The sequence below is a fragment of the Dromaius novaehollandiae genome, chromosome 2, assembly GCF_036370855.1.
Source record: "Dromaius novaehollandiae isolate bDroNov1 chromosome 2, bDroNov1.hap1, whole genome shotgun sequence".
In the NCBI taxonomy this organism is placed as follows: Eukaryota; Metazoa; Chordata; class Aves; order Casuariiformes; family Dromaiidae; genus Dromaius; species Dromaius novaehollandiae.
In genome coordinates this window covers 41608957-41626388 of record NC_088099.1, presented here as the reverse complement: position 1 = coordinate 41626388, position 17432 = coordinate 41608957, and the positions used below count along the sequence as shown (strand labels likewise).

The 17432-nt window shown below is 38.4% G+C and overlaps 1 protein-coding gene across 1 annotated transcript in view; it reads left to right on the top strand.

Annotated features, from left to right (window-relative positions):
- The window catches only part of HDAC9 (histone deacetylase 9), a 306119-nt gene that overhangs the window by 75101 nt on the left and 213586 nt on the right, over window positions 1-17432 (top strand). Inside the window, exons 5-6 of the mRNA XM_064506335.1 lie at window positions 1651-1777; window positions 3709-3830. Coding sequence (XP_064362405.1) covers window positions 1651-1777; window positions 3709-3830 — 249 coding nt within the window. The remainder of the gene's footprint in view (window positions 1-1650; window positions 1778-3708; window positions 3831-17432) is intronic.

The window sequence follows — 17432 nt, the reverse complement described above, 5'->3', positions numbered from 1 at the left end:
GTATTGACTAACAAAGACCAAATCAGAAAAGAGCTGTACATTATGCTCATAGAGGTGATATACTTATGCCTGTTCTTCTTGGGAGGAAAAATGTATCAGTTGGACAGTTGTTGATATACTACAGGTTGTATGCTTTAGAAATTAAGAGGCTTCCATTACTTTGGTGAATAATGAATCCATGAAGACAACATATGACTCTCAAACAGAGCTTTCAAAGAACTTCCACTGTCTAGGTTTTGGAGGTGGGGAGTTGTTTTGGGGGGGGGGGGGGGGAAGGTGAGAGTGGGGGGTGCATATGGTCCTCTGTCTGCAAAATGCTCTCCAGAAGAGCGTTCGCAATGTGAGGTTTTTTTTCTTTGTCCTTTTCAGCCTGGCCTAGCCAGGTTCCTTGCTCCCTGCCACACTGAGAACTTTTCAAACCACCAGCCTATTGACCCAGAAGAGGGAAGGTGGAAGAAGACCCAAAACCAAAATGAACCTAAAAGTGCTATGGAAGTCTGCCTCTGTATAAGCATTTGGGTCTTATTAGTGCTCCCACCAAAGGAAAAGCAGCAGTGTGAGCTCAGTGATTCCCCTCTGGCCGGGTGGCCGTTCAGCATGTACCAGCCATCCAAGCAGCACCAGTGAACCCCAGGTCCAGCCCCAGCATGTGCTGCTGCTGCTGTACTTAACGAGTAGGGCAGGGAAGGTTGGTTCTGGGAGGGAAGTTAGGGTCTGAAGCTGGGAGGGGAGGAGAGGTTTTTATGGGAGCCAGGTCATAGGGGACGTGCTGGCCAGCTAGTCTTGCTGTGTCAGGGTGGGGTAAGTTTGTAGCACCAAATACTTATAGTATCAGTCATCCTGAGTGGTGTTACTTCCCTTCTTTATCACTATACAAGGAAAACTGAACAAAAATTTGGTTTTTTATGCTTTTTTACATAAAATATTATCATTATTAGTAAAGAAGCATACCTAGTTCTGGAAGCAAGGACCAGCACTTTAAGCTGACATTGGCATGCTCTACTCATTCCACTTTATCGAGCTAGCCCCCAAGAGAGGTCAAAATATGCTGTGTCCTTCTGCAGTTATGTTCCAGTGTTGTAAGAGTAGGGTTATCAACTACAACTCATGTTTCAGACTGTGTTTCATCTTCCAGACATTGCAGGTACAGGCTCTTAAGTAGCTTGAATAAAAAGGCTCACCGATGAGTCTTTCTGTCATGTTCTACCTATAATCAAGTCAGTATTCTGAGGGCAGATTTGCTGTGCTGTTACCATTACTTTACTAAAAGAAAAACATTCTTCACTGCTAACTCAAAGTGACCTTTTGTCACTATCTTTTTAGTTCTATCATTGCTTTTATATTTGGGAATTAATAGGAAATAATTTAAATTCTTTAGATACATCTGGCCCTGGATAAATGGCCTCATCTACTGTTGAAATATTCCTTATGACTTCACTGTATTTCTGGGTTATGGTCAACTTAAGTCTTCTACAGAAAAATGTTTAATTCAAATGTTATCTCATTTTGACTGATTTCTACCAATGCTTTTTATAGTTTACAACACTTTCAGCAGCAAGACATGGGCATTCTTTTGTGTTTTGGTTTTTGTTTTGTTTAAAAATATTTTTTTCAGTGCAGATAAGAACTCTCTAATTCTGTGTGTCTTAGGGGCAGTGGCCAGTACAGAAGTGAAGCAGAAACTTCAAGAGTTCCTGTTGAGTAAATCAGCAACAAAAGACTCTCCAGCAAATGGAAAGACTCATTCCATGAGCCGCCACCCCAAGCTCTGGTACACGTATGTTCAGTGTTAAGCTGTTTCCTTGCCTTATTGCTAAAATTGCACATCAGCTTGCTTCTCCAGCGGGGATATTGCGAGTCTGCCTCCAGAGCAAGGTAGAAGTTCAACCAAAAAGTTAGAAAAAAGCCAGAAGTGCAATATATCTGGTTGAACTGAAGAGTACTCACTGGCAGGTGATGAGCTGAAAGCCATACAGAACAAGCTGGTGTCAGGAATTTGTATAAATCTAACTGCTTCATCTCCTGAGTTTGTCGTCACAAGTTTTCCAAGTACACCTGCCGTTTTGCCAAGTCTGTTCAATTTTTGCACTTAGCACAATTTTGTGGTTGATTCACTTCGATTTTGAATCAATCAGAGAACTCGTTTTTTCTTGAAGATATGCTGCCTTCTAGTGCAATTAATTGTATAGTATAAGTAACTCACAAGGATTCTGAGAAGGCTGGTAGGTCATTTACCTTTGTTTACTCTGATGGATTTCAATATTCAAAACTGTATTCTGATGATGCCTTGGCCTTGATAAGAGTCTACTTAGAACACTGAAACAAGTGGTTTTATTGAGTTCTGTAGTGGCTGTATTAATGTTCTAACGGTTTACAGTCATTAATTAATGCTTTTTTGCCTTCCATATTGCAACAGACACATTTTTTTAAGGCAATCCTACAAAATGAACTCTGGCTGCATTTCTGAAAGATTTCAATGTGACCTCCAAATTGACCTGTAATAGGACAAATAAAAAAACATGTAGATTTTGATCTAGTGCTTGCTCTTAATTCTTGAAAAGAATTATTGAAGGCTTGCCCTTGGATTTTCCATTCTGAGCTAATCACAGCATTGTGATAACATGATTTAATATATGCTTACATTGTTTCTAGTGGAGTTACATTACCTAATAATTTCTTCCAAATAATATGCAAGATTCTCTGGAGCATGTAAGATTTTTGGCCTAGTAGTCTGAGGTTAGCTCTGAGTCTTCAGATGAGTAAGAACTAGGAGCTCTGTGGAGGGATGTCTCCTACTACACAAGGGAAAGTAGTACTTCATCTCACATTAGTGCCTGTCTTTGACAGAGGCATATTATTATTTGATTAACCACACTACATTGGAAGGAGACAGGGAGAGACTCCACAAGAAGCCAAATAAAATGATGTTTAGATAAATGCAAAGTTTGAAAGTTTCCCTCCTTTCTCCTCCCTCCCCCTCCAAACAAAAAATCCACCAAACAAAAAAACCTGTCTCTGGGCCAAATGATGCAGTTCTTTTGCAATTTACAGTTTCCATGTTCAGAAAGGTCTGCCCACATTATTTCTTTCATTTAACAGTTGTCAGAAAAAACTCTTCAGTTTGGAACTTCTCTGCTGACATAAATGTTATATGTTGCAGCGTGGTACAGTCACAAAACCTACCAACTAAACCTAAAGGCAAGGTTTTAGCTTCCTTGTCCACTCCTGACTAGTCTGTATTTTTTCAAGAGATAATAATAACTCCATATTTTGGATTAGTTTTGTACAAGCACCCCCGCCCTGAAGCGCTCTCCACCTTCTTACAGAAAAGGCTGGATCAATGTACCTCTGTTTTTACATAATAAACAGGATTCAAATGGCTTTCGCTGTGCTTCAGCTGGTTCGTATTAAAATGCAACCATCTAAAAATGGTCAATTCCCAATCTGGCGACAGATCCTGTCTGTAGATCAACGTGACTGTCATCCTATGTGACTTCTATAATGAGTGCAAAAAGTACATTCTTAGGAATCCCGAGGAGTTCCATAACTTACTGTAAAAGTGAAATTAGTTACATGAGCCTGTGGTTTGTGCACACTTAGAGAAACAAGAATATAAACACAGCTGAGACATGTGTACAACATGTGTAGGTAGTTACTGCTGGTCACCTCAGTGACTGCTAATTTGTGACCTCTCTGTGTCTGCTGCAGGGCTGCCCACCATACCTCACTGGATCAAAGCTCTCCACCCCTGAGTGGGGCCTCGCCACCATACAAATACACTTTACCAGGAGCACAGGATGCCAAGGATGATTTTCCACTTCGTAAAACGGGTGAGTTAGAGTAGTTTATTCAAACCCCTTACCCAGCAGTTCTCCCACCTTTTAACCAGGCTGTCCATCAGTAAGGCATATTTCATAATCCACAAAGCCTGTTCAGAGAAAGTTCACAGGGATTCCCAAGGAAAGTTCAAAAATCCTGCCTGTATCTTTTCCAGGTTAGATTGACCATATGATGTCAAAAGCCAGTATTTCCCAATGCTAACAGTTAGCACAAGCTTCAATCCTGATAAACTTCGTTTCTAAGTAGACCATCATTTTCAGGAAGCTTTTATGGTATTATTTTCTTTTTCTGAGTGTTACTTTATTACTTCTGGGTTTAATAACTCTATCTCTTTTCCATGGTAGATACAGTATCTATCTTCACACTGTAGGCTGTCTTTCGACAAAGTTCTTGAGGATATTTTGAAGAGAATTCATGGAAAGAGGAGAAATTGGTTAAATATTATATTTTGTAACTTTGGCTGCCAAAGTTTGTGTGCATATGTGCACAAACGTACACACACCCACATTTATATGTGCTTTTTAAATTCTTCATGTAGGAATGTTTAATATTTTCAAAGAAAATACTCATTTGAACATTTCAGAATGTTTTAAACGATTTAGCGACTGAGCCTTGTGTTGTGACAGCAGGTGAACTGTAGACTTGACTTTCTCTGCACCATAAAGAATGCTAGAGGGATGGTGGTGGAGTCCATGTGGCTGTTGTCTCAGGCTGTTGTTACAGTGACCAGTATCCAAGAATGCAGGGAGACACTAAGAGGGGAAAAAGAAAAAGAAAAGAAAACATTAGATCTCTTACTGCATGAGCCTGCTGTTGAGTGATACAGTTACATTCAAAGAGAAGGGCTGGCCCCCGACTGTGCTAACTGCCTTTGAATGTGATTCAGCCACTGAGAGATTGAAAACTAACAGCAAAACTGGTACTGACTTGAAAAGAAGTGGCATTTGGAACCAGTATACACTCAGAAAGAAAATCCAGTCTGCATCTAATACTTCAGGATAGACTCCCTAAGCTCATATTATATCCCCAAATATTTCTAGAAGAATGAAAAAATGAAAAGCAAACTGCTAATTTATTCTAGCGGAATTATTCCATGTGATTTCTGTACAACATGGTGGCATTATAACAAGATTCTATAAAATACTGTTCAGGCTATTCTGTCGCAATATGCCTTTCTGTGGTTTTTCTTCTTAATACCATGGTACAAGATATATTTTCTGTGCCAATAGGCTATACATTTTAATTTTTAAACAAAAGGATACACCCTTCGTCTTCTAAATGCTGTGAGTTCATCTACATTTTTTTGAAATGCAAGTTTTAATTTTTCCCTCATGTTTACAGATCTTAAATATTATGATTGATATTTATGATGTGTCAGACTGTTGATCTGTAAAACAAAACATTTTCAAACATTGTAACAGTAAAGTTCTCCTGCAGCTGCTAATACTTTTATATCTCTGTGGGGGTTTCAAAATATTCCTTAATTCAATTCCCATTGTCTGCATAAGAGGACTATAATATAATTAAATCCAGATGTTTTCTATATGTTATTCCAAATATTTGAGCATGCAATGCATCAGTTACAAAATTGAACAAAGGACATGATGACTCTCTGAAAAGATGTCTGCAGAATAAATAGACAAATAGTAATATAGTCATTAGCATAACTGTTTTTATGACGAGCATTAATTTATCTTTTTATGTAGTGATTCTGATAAGCAAATAGAAATGAAGTGTACAGCATGTTTTATGGTAACAAGGGAATGTACTTGATAGCTCTCTGCATCAGTGAAAATAGCAACCCTGTTAAATATCCTGTTTACACGTTCAGTCGCTCATGCTAGAGTGGTAATTCCAGCCTTCAGCAACATCCCCACAAAGGGTCCAATGATTATTCACCAGGTTGAGAGTAAAAGCAACAGGAACCAGATCGACACAAGTCAAATGACCCTAATCTGATCTGGGCGGTTATAGGGCCATCCTCCAGGCAGAGGGGACATCGTGGAGCCTGTGTCATCCTCATGGGACCTTACTAGACAAAGATGTCCCACGAACACTCATATATACGGACAGGCTATAAGCCTGCAGAAATCTGACCTTTGCCACAAGGGTGAACCTCTTTTCCTTTTCTTTGGGCTATGAATGCTTATCGCCACTGGCTCCCGGTAAACCCTCTGTGATGCTGAACCTGCGTGAAGTCAATAATTCACATGAAAGTGAACCTTACATTCTTTTTAGCCTTAAGAAAGGAATACCTATTGTAGATTTTAATCAGTTTTGGTTTTCTTCTCAATTTTGTTTTCCATATTCATAATAAAGAACACAGAAATACCTTCTCCAAATTTAATATAATGCCTTTGGAAGATAATTCTGATTGAACTGGTTACTTTAAGATCAGATTTAACGGAAAGCAAAGCTGAGCGGTTTGCTTCTGACATCCTAATGTGTTATTCAGTACTAAGGGAATGCTAAGTGTCACACAGGATTTGTAAATCATGAGTCTTTCTTACTTACTTTCTTTTTCAGTAATCTATTTAACCTTTACTTAATTAGTCCTAAAGAGGCATCTCCTTATTAATCTTTTTAAAATGAATTCAGATAGACCATGGTAAAGAGAAAATATTCCATGCAGCTTCTGCTGTTATTCTTCTAGCATCTAGAGTAATGTGATACATAGGTAACTGGGGAAATGCTTGGTGTCTTGGTGTTTGTGTGCTTACAGTTAGGCACCAGGGTTAACGTATTAATGCAGTGACGATGGTTACTGCACACCTCCCTTAGCCATGTGGATCACTGCTTTCCTTACAAGACATAGCAGAACTTGTCAGCGGTAGGCTTCATGCAGCTTTGCTGCATGGAGGATTGGGACTGTGCTAGGGGCTAGAGGCCAGGATATGCAGCTCTTTGCACAGCTGCATTCAGATGCTCTGTGTTGACAGACTTTCAAAAAGAGCAGAGCAAGGGGAGCTATTGCTTCATTGGACAGATAAATATAGCATAAGGAGAAGTTGTACATCTGTAGTTGGGAGCAGAATTTGGCCTAAATAGCATAAGATCAAATTTTAAAAATGCCCAAGACCTTGCCGTGGATACCAGTTATAATGTGAGAGGTTTTTGCAAAGCACCCAAAAGCCTGAGCAGCACACGGCTCATTAATTTTCAATGAGACTCATGCTTCTAAATCACCCAGAGAGGTCTGAAAATTCCTGCCAGTTACTGAACACTTCTGAAATTCATACTGACCGTTGTAAGAGCTCTAATGGGAGCTGTGTGCTTTTGAAAACCTGGTCATTTAATATGAGGTACTTTTGATTACTGAGGACCATAATTCTGTATCTATCTACCTGTGAAAATATCATCTATTTCATGAGGCTGCTATAAAACTAAAAAAAATGTAGCAAACCACATGGGTTTCATAGGACAGCAGGTTTTCTCAAAGAAAACTTTTTTTACCTTGTTGAAATAAATGCAGAAATGTTCTGGCAAAAGGCCAGAATGTTTGCATTTTCTCGAATCTGTAACATTTCATTTTCTGTGTGCTAGTGTTGATGCAAACCAGCGAAAGCCAGTAAATTCCAATAAAGGTTAACTCTCTAACTGAAGCTGTATGCTTTTTAAAAATCTTCCTATAGACGGAATTTCTGCATTTTGCCTCATATTTTGGCTTTTGTTGGAAGAAATTCCTGGGGATGTCAGTATATCAAGTGTAAACTTTTTCTTTTATGAGTTTAACATAATCATGATAGAATGGGAATGTTGATCAATATTTCCATTTATTTTGATTTTATGCCAGCTGGCTCTTTCTTTGCTCATGGACTTGTAGGCTTACAACTTGTATTTTGTTTAGAGATCAGTCGGGATGGTACTATTTGAGAACATGTTTGTAGCTCACTTCCCAAACATTGGAAGAATGCTCAATGGAAACACGGCATGGGTGTTTCAAATAGTGCAAGATACTTGCTTGGAGGGGGGAAATTATGTAATTTCATACAGAAAAAAAGAGGAGATGAAGGACTGTTTAATATTGTGATGAAAGAGAGGAAGGAGGCTGTGCTGCACAGTCATGAAGATCACTTTGTAAAAACTGTATTAGGTTAACCTGATTAGGCAGTAGAATAACAGCATAGCTCTTGTGTAATGGGAGTGAAAGATTCCTGAAGGAGAACTCAGCAGATGTAATTTTTTTTCAAAGAAATTAATTAGAATATTTCCTTACCATCATTCTTTCTGCACTTAGTGACTCACTAATCTACTGGAGCAGTTGAAACTGAAAAGAAAAACATTTTGTGTGTGAAAGTTTTTCTCCCCTTCCCTTCCATGACTCAACTGCCACTTAGCTCCATTTCTTTCTGCATTTTCTAGGAAAACATTCTCCTGTGAAGTAACAGTGTATGAGAAAGCTGAATTTCTGTTGGTCTTTAATGAAAAGAAATGGCTTAGAGGATCACAAATCCTCTATTACCTATCTGCCAAAAATGAAGAATTCAACCTCAGTAAAGAGATGCATTATTTTTCTCCTAGTTTATAAGCAGGCACAATAAATGGGAGAGGCACTGTGGTTTTCAAAGCAGGGAAAGAGGGCAAACATGATACAGTTCTTATCCATACTGTTTTTTAGAGATGCTAAACATTCCCACCTCTGAGAGTCTTTGGTTGCCCAGGTTAATGGACAATCTTGACAAACCTGGACAGGGTGATTTGCCCAAAGGAAATCACCAATGCTTGTCACAGAACAGGAATAAAAAGAAAGAGGTATCCTGATTCCCAGTCCTTTTTCTTCAAGACTTCTCTTTCAATATAGTAACTAATTACCAGATAGACTTTTTAGCCTTCTTAAATTCGCTATCAATAAGTTGAGCGGGCCCAGTTAGTAGGAAGAGTTTTGAGAAAGAGAAGAGACTTTCACTTGTAATTAAAGAATGAATCTGAAGCAAACTGATGTTAACAGCTTCTTCCGGATTTATGTAATGAGCAGGCCAACGCAGAGCTCAGCCCGCTGGAGCCCAATAGCTTTAAAGGAATGTAATACTGTTGTAGCTACGGTGCTATGCTGCAGTCACCTTGGTTCCATTAGTGTTCTGTAGCTTCCTAGGCTGAGGGAGAGAATGAATGCAGTGTCACTCCAACTTAGCTTGGATGAGAGGGAAAATGGTTTTAGATAGCTTAAAACCGAATAAAAATGAATGCTAGGGTAGGCTTAGTGACAGTGTTTGGTATTTAAGGCACTTGCGTTGATCTGTCTTGGTATGGCGAAAGCTGCTGAGGCCTGCACCAGGATTCAACAGGAGTCATCACTAGGATGATTCCCATAAAGAACGTCATAGTCTTCCCATCGGTGCGAGATTATTCGTCTAATATAGTCTATTTAACACTTACTTTTAATTGCAGGAAGCCAAGCTATTATTCTTGGATGATTATTCTTACTTAATTTCAAGGTGGTCTGGACTTGTTTTTTTTCTATCTTTTTTTTCTTCTGGAGTCTTAGCATAAATCCTACTACTTGTATTTACTTCACCTTATATCTTGTCAAATAATTACTCAGCTGTGTTGGGTACTGAACCATCTTGATGGCTGGTATATACACATTTAGACTAATTATGCAGTCTTAATCTAACTACTGTCTTAACTTCTCAGTTACTCTTCTTTTACTTGCCTGTACATAGCCAAAATGGAGTTACAAAATTCTACTTCATGTGTTTTGATATTGCTAACTTTATACCTAAAGCTTTTCTTACACAAACATTGAATGTTTTCAGAAACATTTTATAAATTACCAAGTAGCTTGCATACTTTTTAGCTAAGTAACTAATTAAGTACTGGACACCTTTTTTACACTTGAATCTAAAGGAACTATAGCTTAAATAAGGAGCACAGAGCAGTCCTAATATATAAAGAATTTTAAGAGCACAGTGTCCATTGACAATGAAGTGGAATGGTTTTAATGGGCATTTGAAAGTCTCTCCCTTTTGTATAATTAAGTTTCAAAATAGTATGTATAAAATCTGAGACTCTTTGAAGTCGGTGGCAAACATTCCTGTTGGATTTTTGTGAGACAGCCATATCAAGGGCAAGGACAGTTGAAAACTTTTGGAAAAGTAAAGAACATCTAAAAGATTGCAAAAAGAGAGAAACAGAGAAATGAAAAGTGGAAATCACATGGTATCAGATCATCTAAAATAGAATATGTTGGTTAGTAAAGATTGCACTTCTCCAAACTCCTGCAAAACATAGTTTCACTAAAAATTCTGTTCAAACCCACAATTCTAATTAAAGGTTTTAGCTGCCAAATAACATATTCTGGCTAAAGCCAAGTAAGTATTACAGAGCCATTCATGAACAACGGCATAAGCTTTGTACTTTGCTTTTGATTTTCTCATGGGAAAGCAATATAAATGAGAGTGATACCTCCCTGTTGGCTTTAACTGTTAGAAATGCAAAGCATGCTGAAATTGTACATAATTCTCTTCCAATGGAAAGGAAATAGCATTTCAATGGTTTTCCTCAGTGTCTCGTTGAGTTATGGTGGTGCACAATTATTCCTGTTAAATTACTCTACCAGATGGAAGGTTACATTGTATATTTAGCTAATTAAGTTGTAGAGGACTGGAATTGCGTCCCAGAGCATAAAGAACCTATCTAAAAGTAACTTCTTTTGATTCCGCTTTGTTGTGAAGGTGTGGCATCAATGTCTAATTAAGGCTTTAAACAGGTGTGTGGGGGGGTTCCTCACTTCAGTTAACATGGAGAGATCTTTCACAAAGTCAACCTTGCCTACAGAAGTTACACAAACATGTTTTAAAAACCAAAACAAGTTTGGGGCCAAATTTAGCTTCCATGGCCTTCAGTGGAGCTGTGCCTTCCCATCCTTCAGCTGAATTTCGCCCAGACTTCTCATCTGTTAGGAAAGCAAGATATACTGCTTTTTGACATTTTAGTTTTCTTGACATACTGTACCGTTGTAGCAGAGTCCCTATATGCTGCTGCTCTGTGTTACCTTTGGGCAGCTCTAAACAGTATGCTTCAGCAGTCTAGACCTGCCTAGCTCTCATCTACAATGAAATTGATGTCCTCTCAAATCTGGGGAGAAAGTGATGGTGTTTAATCATGGATTTCTAAAGGCTGGAGAAATATTACATTATAATTTGTTGCCTGCCATCAGTGACTTATCACTGTTGGATATTTTCCTAGATTAAAATCCCTGGGATTTAATCACCCTGTTAACGAATTCCTTCTTCCATAGGGCTTGGGGAAATGAACATGATTATTCTGTAAAACATAAATCATATATTAGGGGGTCAATCTGTGGCCCTGCAAAAGCCTGGACTATTGGGGTTAGGGGATTGTCTCTGGCACTTCTTCACCAGAGAAAGTAATTTTGCTTGTGCAAAAGTAATGATTCAGTGGATGCTGAAGAAGGATATAGGCTGAAGAGTGGGATTTGCTATATTTGAAGAAAGTACAGTATTGTATTCCCATTACATCTTCCCTGCTAGAACTGCCTGGTGTATAGGGCCAGAGTGGGGACAAGAATAAGCAGTGAAGACATATCCCAGAGGACTGCCAGTCATGCATGTCTAAATTTGGTTCTTACCATTCAAATGAGAGATGCTCTCTACTAAATTACCACCTTCACCATCGTCCTTCCCCTCTACAGCTCCTTAGAACTAAAATGTGATTTAGCTCCCATAAATGCTATAAAGTGCACAAAAATAACAGATTTTGAGAATGAAAAGGAAAGATAAGAATTAATAGTAAAATATCCTTGTTGTTCTTTCTATATTTCAAGATTTTTTTCCACCAGTTCACATGGAAGGAGATTAAGATTGCATGTGACATAGCGATCATATGCCATGGCTTCAGCAGACCTGAAGCGCAATGAGGACTCCACTCCCTAGAGAGTTACAGAGAACCCAGGGAAACTATAGCCTCATTCAAAGTAGCGGGGTTTCTGCTGTTGCAGTCATATGTGGGCCAAGTTTGTGCACATGCAAAGAGATGGTGCAAATGAGTAGAAATTGCTAAGAATTCTATCGAGAGTCTGCTTCTTTGGCCTCACAGGTGACACACAGATGAGTTATCAATATATTGGAAATATACTATATAGAAGTTATCTTATAACTATATCTTATAATATATCTATATATTATATAGAGTTATCAACATAAGGAAATATATTATATAGATCAGCTTTTCATGAAAAAAAATTACAGCTGCCTAATTCTGGCTAAATGCAAGCAGTACACTAAATAATTCCTATACCTAATTCAATGAAGCATTCCTAGAAAGATAATACTTGTTTGCGTGGGTGTTGAAACAGAAATTTTATGTTTCCATATTGATAGCAGTGCATTAAAGGAAAAGTTAGATATTTAAAGTGGCTTTAGGGAATGTTTCATTTTTCAACCTTCTTTAGTCAATCAATGAAAAACTGCTAATCTTGTTAAAATTACTTCCCTAGCCTGAAGACAGCTGAAGGGCTGAGGGATCCCTTCTAATCTAATTAGCTATTTTACCATGTGTTTCGCTAAACCTATTTTCTTATTTAGGGAATGGATATTTACCTTAGTCTGAGTAAATAAAGCATTCTGCCTTTTACAAAACTAAAATAAAGCAAAGAACTAAAGGGTTTCACATGTGACTAGCATTCCCCTTAAAGCAAATGGTAGTACAGGAAACAGTCTCTGTATATGCTGAAAACACATTAGGTGATGCAAGCCAGATAAACAAAACATCTTCATTCTACATGGCTGTATCTGGTGTTCCTGTCTCGTTGGGACCACCCAAAGGTCAGGACCAGTAACATGGATGTTCCATATAGTTCCTGGAAGAATTTTTGAAGAAATGGTGTAAATGGCTTTCAGTCTCATGAATCTAATTTAAAACTCTTTGAGAAAAGGCAATTTAAATTACCTTGAACCTACAGGACTATACTGCGTGCAGGTATCTTCCAGTCCATCAGCTAGTGTAGAGGTTGTCCCATGTGTTTACTCTCTAATATTGTCTTGTATTTGAAGGTGGGGTTTTACTGTAGAAGTAAGTCACATATGAAAGCAAAAAGCCATTGCCCATCTTGCCCATGTTTAATATATTCAGATACATGAAGGTGGCTGAAACAGTATGTGGCTGCCTGCAGGAAATCAGAGCAGAAGACAGAAACTCCAAGCAGAGCAGAGACTGTTTACATGTCTGCTAGAACCTCATGTAGCCAAAGGAAGGACTGTGAGAGTGTCAGATGTCTCTCACAAGGACAAATTTGGTGGCAACTCTCCACAAAGCAACTGAGGGAGCAGGAAGCAGCTTTTGGTTCCTGACCTATGTTCTCTGCCTCTCTAGAGCCTTCTGCCTGACTTTGATTGTAGTCATATTTTTGGTGAAGAAGCCTAGATTATCTTCTCATTTATCCTTTCTGATGGGGGATAGGAGCATCTTGTGCCTTTTGCACTGCCCACATCACTGAGGGGGGAAACTGGGAAAATTTGGTCTTTTTCCTGTTTGAACGGGTTTTTCTCCCAGCCAACTACCCTCAGACTACCTTCTTAGGAATCTTAGAAGTGCCTCTTTCAACTGTTTTTCTTGGTACAGTAATGGGGTGGGATTTGACCTTTTCCTTAGTCTCCAGTGCTGGCACTGCATAGACAGGCAGCCTAGCCGGCTTTATTGTGTATGTGCATCCCCATCGTGACTGGGAGCCTGCAGTATGGGCCAGGAACCCACTTGTGCTATGCAACAAATGCAACAAAAAGAGGATATCTTCATCTCTTCAATTTTAAAACAATATGTTTTCTCTCACTATGCTCTTCCTGCTTCAAGGGAAACATCCGTAGAGAACTCAAAGTTATTTTATTACCACATTCAGTATCTTTTAGGAAACTCTTATTTGCCACAGTGCTGCAAAAAAACTTGACAAAGCTTAAGCCACTGGTACACTGAAAATACCACTGTCATGCTAGCCAGAACCATCTCATTACTGTCTGTTGTACCTCCAATGATCTGTACCCATCCATCATCCTTTTGTCCTGTACTTAGACTTTAAGCTATCTAAGGAACAGACTGCCACTGTCACATAATGCCATAGAGTCCTGTCTGTACAAGGGTCCCCAGTACAACAGTACAAAAAATAACAACCCATGTGCTCAAATAAAAGAGTTCATTGACTATGTAATTTCCTTTATTAGTGCTTGTAAGACACGAGGCAGTAAAAACAACAGAAAAAGATATTCGGATAACTTTTGCATAGTGTACAGTGTAGAGTGTATGCAAATCAGTTTAATATATGACTCTTCACAGCGTAAAAAATGGCAGAGAAAGAAACAGAATATCGGAGCTAAACTACTTATTTCTGTTGACTGAGACACTTTAGAGAAGTCCATGTTATTACTTCAAAATGATCTTAGTGATAACAGTTGGTGTCTGGGCAACAAGGAGAAATTCTTTCTCACGTAAGGTGTGGCAAATCTTGAAAATATACAGAATTTGCCTCTGTTGCTTGTGCTGCTGTTGGAATCCTTGTAGCCAAATTTAGTATCACTTACCTCTACTGCCCCACAACTTTTTTAAGACAGCCTACCAGCTAATAAAAGGAAATGCTTTCACTTTAGAGCCTTTCTAAGCCTGGACAAAAGCTCACTTTCTGTTCTTCAGGTTTCCTATATATGGCTTTAGCCTCAAGATGAGGACCTGCTCACTACACACCATCCCCCATCCCCCATTTCCTGTCTGGCTTCATTAAATGCTGATTTGAAGTTGGCACATGCTTTTCTGATACAAAAGTAGTACTGTGTTCCAGGAACCATCAAAAAGTACCACATTATTATCTTTTACATTCCCTTCATTTATATGTCCCCTTCCCGTGAGTAGAAAGTGTTTTTATCCGTTCTTCTTAAATACCTCAGCGTATTTAATAAGGAGAAAGAGTGAAACAAAGCCCTGTCAAAAAAGCTCAGCTCATTTGGGAGCAGTTTAGCCACAGACTATATTCTTTAATGCTAATATCTGCAAATGGTTAATGTTTAAGCAAAATGTAGTATATGACATAATGATTTCACTGTATCATTTTCCTGTCTCTCATGCTTGCTTCTCAATATCATGTTACTCAGGAGAGAGTAGTTCTCTTTCACCAGTGATGGTGATTGTGATGAAATAATATGTACATATGTGCAAGTCTGTATATTTGCTATTTTTAACAATATGGCCACTAACCTCTTTCCCGCTATGTGAAGCCACCATAAAAGGTGACAGAATTCATCCAGACATTATCTTTCATCTTTATCTAGGACCAAAATTACCAGTTCTGTAGAAATAACTGCAGGTCATGCCAGGGAGTTAGGTAACTGATCCATTGTGTTGCTTATGATATCTTCTGTTGTCATTTAAACTAACACTGTGTGTATCTTTCATAGCCTTTGGCCACTTAAAGTAGGCAACCATTTAAAGTGTAATACCACTTCAGGTTAACGGCACTAAAAAGAGATGCTAAGCCAGCTAATAATGATGAGGTACTGCACACACCCTAATACTGTAACATCCCATTATTCCAAACTGTATTGCAGAGTTACATAGAGACTCATTCTCAACTTAGTCTTTACTGAAATCCACTTGAGTGAATTACTCAAAGGGGCATCAGCTGATTCCCATCAATATCAGTGACATGGTCTTTGATGAGCTTCAGAGAACATCACTGTATCTTTTGGTTTTCTTTCCTACAAAACATACTCAAATAATGTATTTTCCATTTCCCTAACTAGGAAGAGATTACTTGTCACAAAATGCTAAATATATTAGAATCACAGAGGATTGTGTAGCAAAGAAGCTAGTCTAATAATGACCTGTTAGAGCCGTATCTGATATATGCTGGCTCTTAGCAAGATTTTAGATGAATAATCCATTTGAGCAGCCTGTTGCTATGAAAAGGTGCACTCTTGCTTTCCTGCTCTGCCAGGCTCCCAGCCACGTGCTCTTGTTGCTTTTCTCATCTCTGATATTCCGGCTCCTTGGTGACATGATTTAGCCCGCTTAAGTGGCAGAAATCTAACCCAGGAAGCCTCACCTCATTCAGCATCCTTTCATTGCTGCTGTTGCCAGAAGGGATGATTTTGGTATCTCTCCAGTTTGTGTTCTCCTACTCTGGTACATATACTCTGAAGAGCCATGACTTAGACTGTTTTAGGAATGTCATCCTCCCTAGCTTTAGAAAGGGCTTATTACCTCAGGAAAGTGAAAATTGCATCTTCCTGTATCAGTTAGAATTAATCTAGTGTTGAATTCTTGACTTCAGTGAGATGTCTGGTGTACAGAAAGTTAGTCATGTGTATTCATTTTCTTGCTGAATCAGTATCTTGATTTATGGTTGAATCACTGCATAGAGTAATAGGCTACATAGGGGTCTTTTTAATTATCTTGTGGTATTAATGCAGCATAAAAAGGTTAATTCTTAAGGGCTTGTATCTACATGAGGAAGCTGTTCTTCAGTAAGCCAGTGAGTGAAATTTAAGACTCAGTAGTTATTTGGTTATTCTGCACTATGAATGTCTTTAAGTGATTAGCATAGTCAACTTTGGCAAAGGATTTAGGTAAACTCAACAAAGTTATTCTTAATGTGCAGTAAAAATACCCACAGAAGAAGCTAATGCAAAATAGTTATTTTGAGTGATACCCTCTGTAGACCCGTTCAAAGAACCACTAGCTAAAATATCAAACCAGATTAATTATAATAATTCTTCACCATTTGCAACTAAGGCTTTCTAAATGCTCTGCAAATATTAGGGGGTCAATGTAATTTAAACAGTGTTTAAAGAAATTTGTTTTCCGCCCTTTGCTCATGCATTTCAAAGGATTAAAACAATTTCTAAGCAATCACATATATCAGTAATGAGCTTTGGGGGGGTATGTTTATCTATCTGTCTATTTATCTCTTCATCCATCCATCCATCTATAATTTTAATCCACAACTCTATCCTTGAAGCTTAAAATATTTAATTTTGCCTTTTTAAATATTTGAAGTGTTGACAGTTATAGAAGTGTTATTACTGCCTTCATGCAGGAGTGTACTGAGGTACATAGGATTGCTAATATAATCCATATCAGTCAACAATAATTCTGCTTCGACTTCAGTGGGGCAGGTTGACACAGTGACCTCTACAGCCATGCACCATGTCAGTGCCTCAGCCACTGATAAGCATCAAGAAACCACTTTCCAGTTCTGCATTTTGTTCATTGGAGCAGACATCCTCAAACTGGATAGATTTATTTAGTACATTGAAATCCAAATTTTTACTTCCAGCCACCAAGTCCTAGCTGGTATCATGTCAGCAGCTGGAAGTGTCTCATGGGAGACATTCAGGAATGCCAGTACTTCAGGCACACACACCTCCAAACCTTGACTCTGTCTTTTATCAGGAGTTTTTATTTTATAGTTTTAAACTCACTCTTCTCCATGCCTTTTCATTTTAAAATTGATTATTTCCATTTAAAAATGAGACTTCATCTTTCATGCAAGGGCTATCTTCTCAGTTGGCTCATAAATTCAGACATTCACATCAAAGTGCTTTCTCTGTTTATATGATTTATTGAGTTGCAGAATGTGATGGGAATGT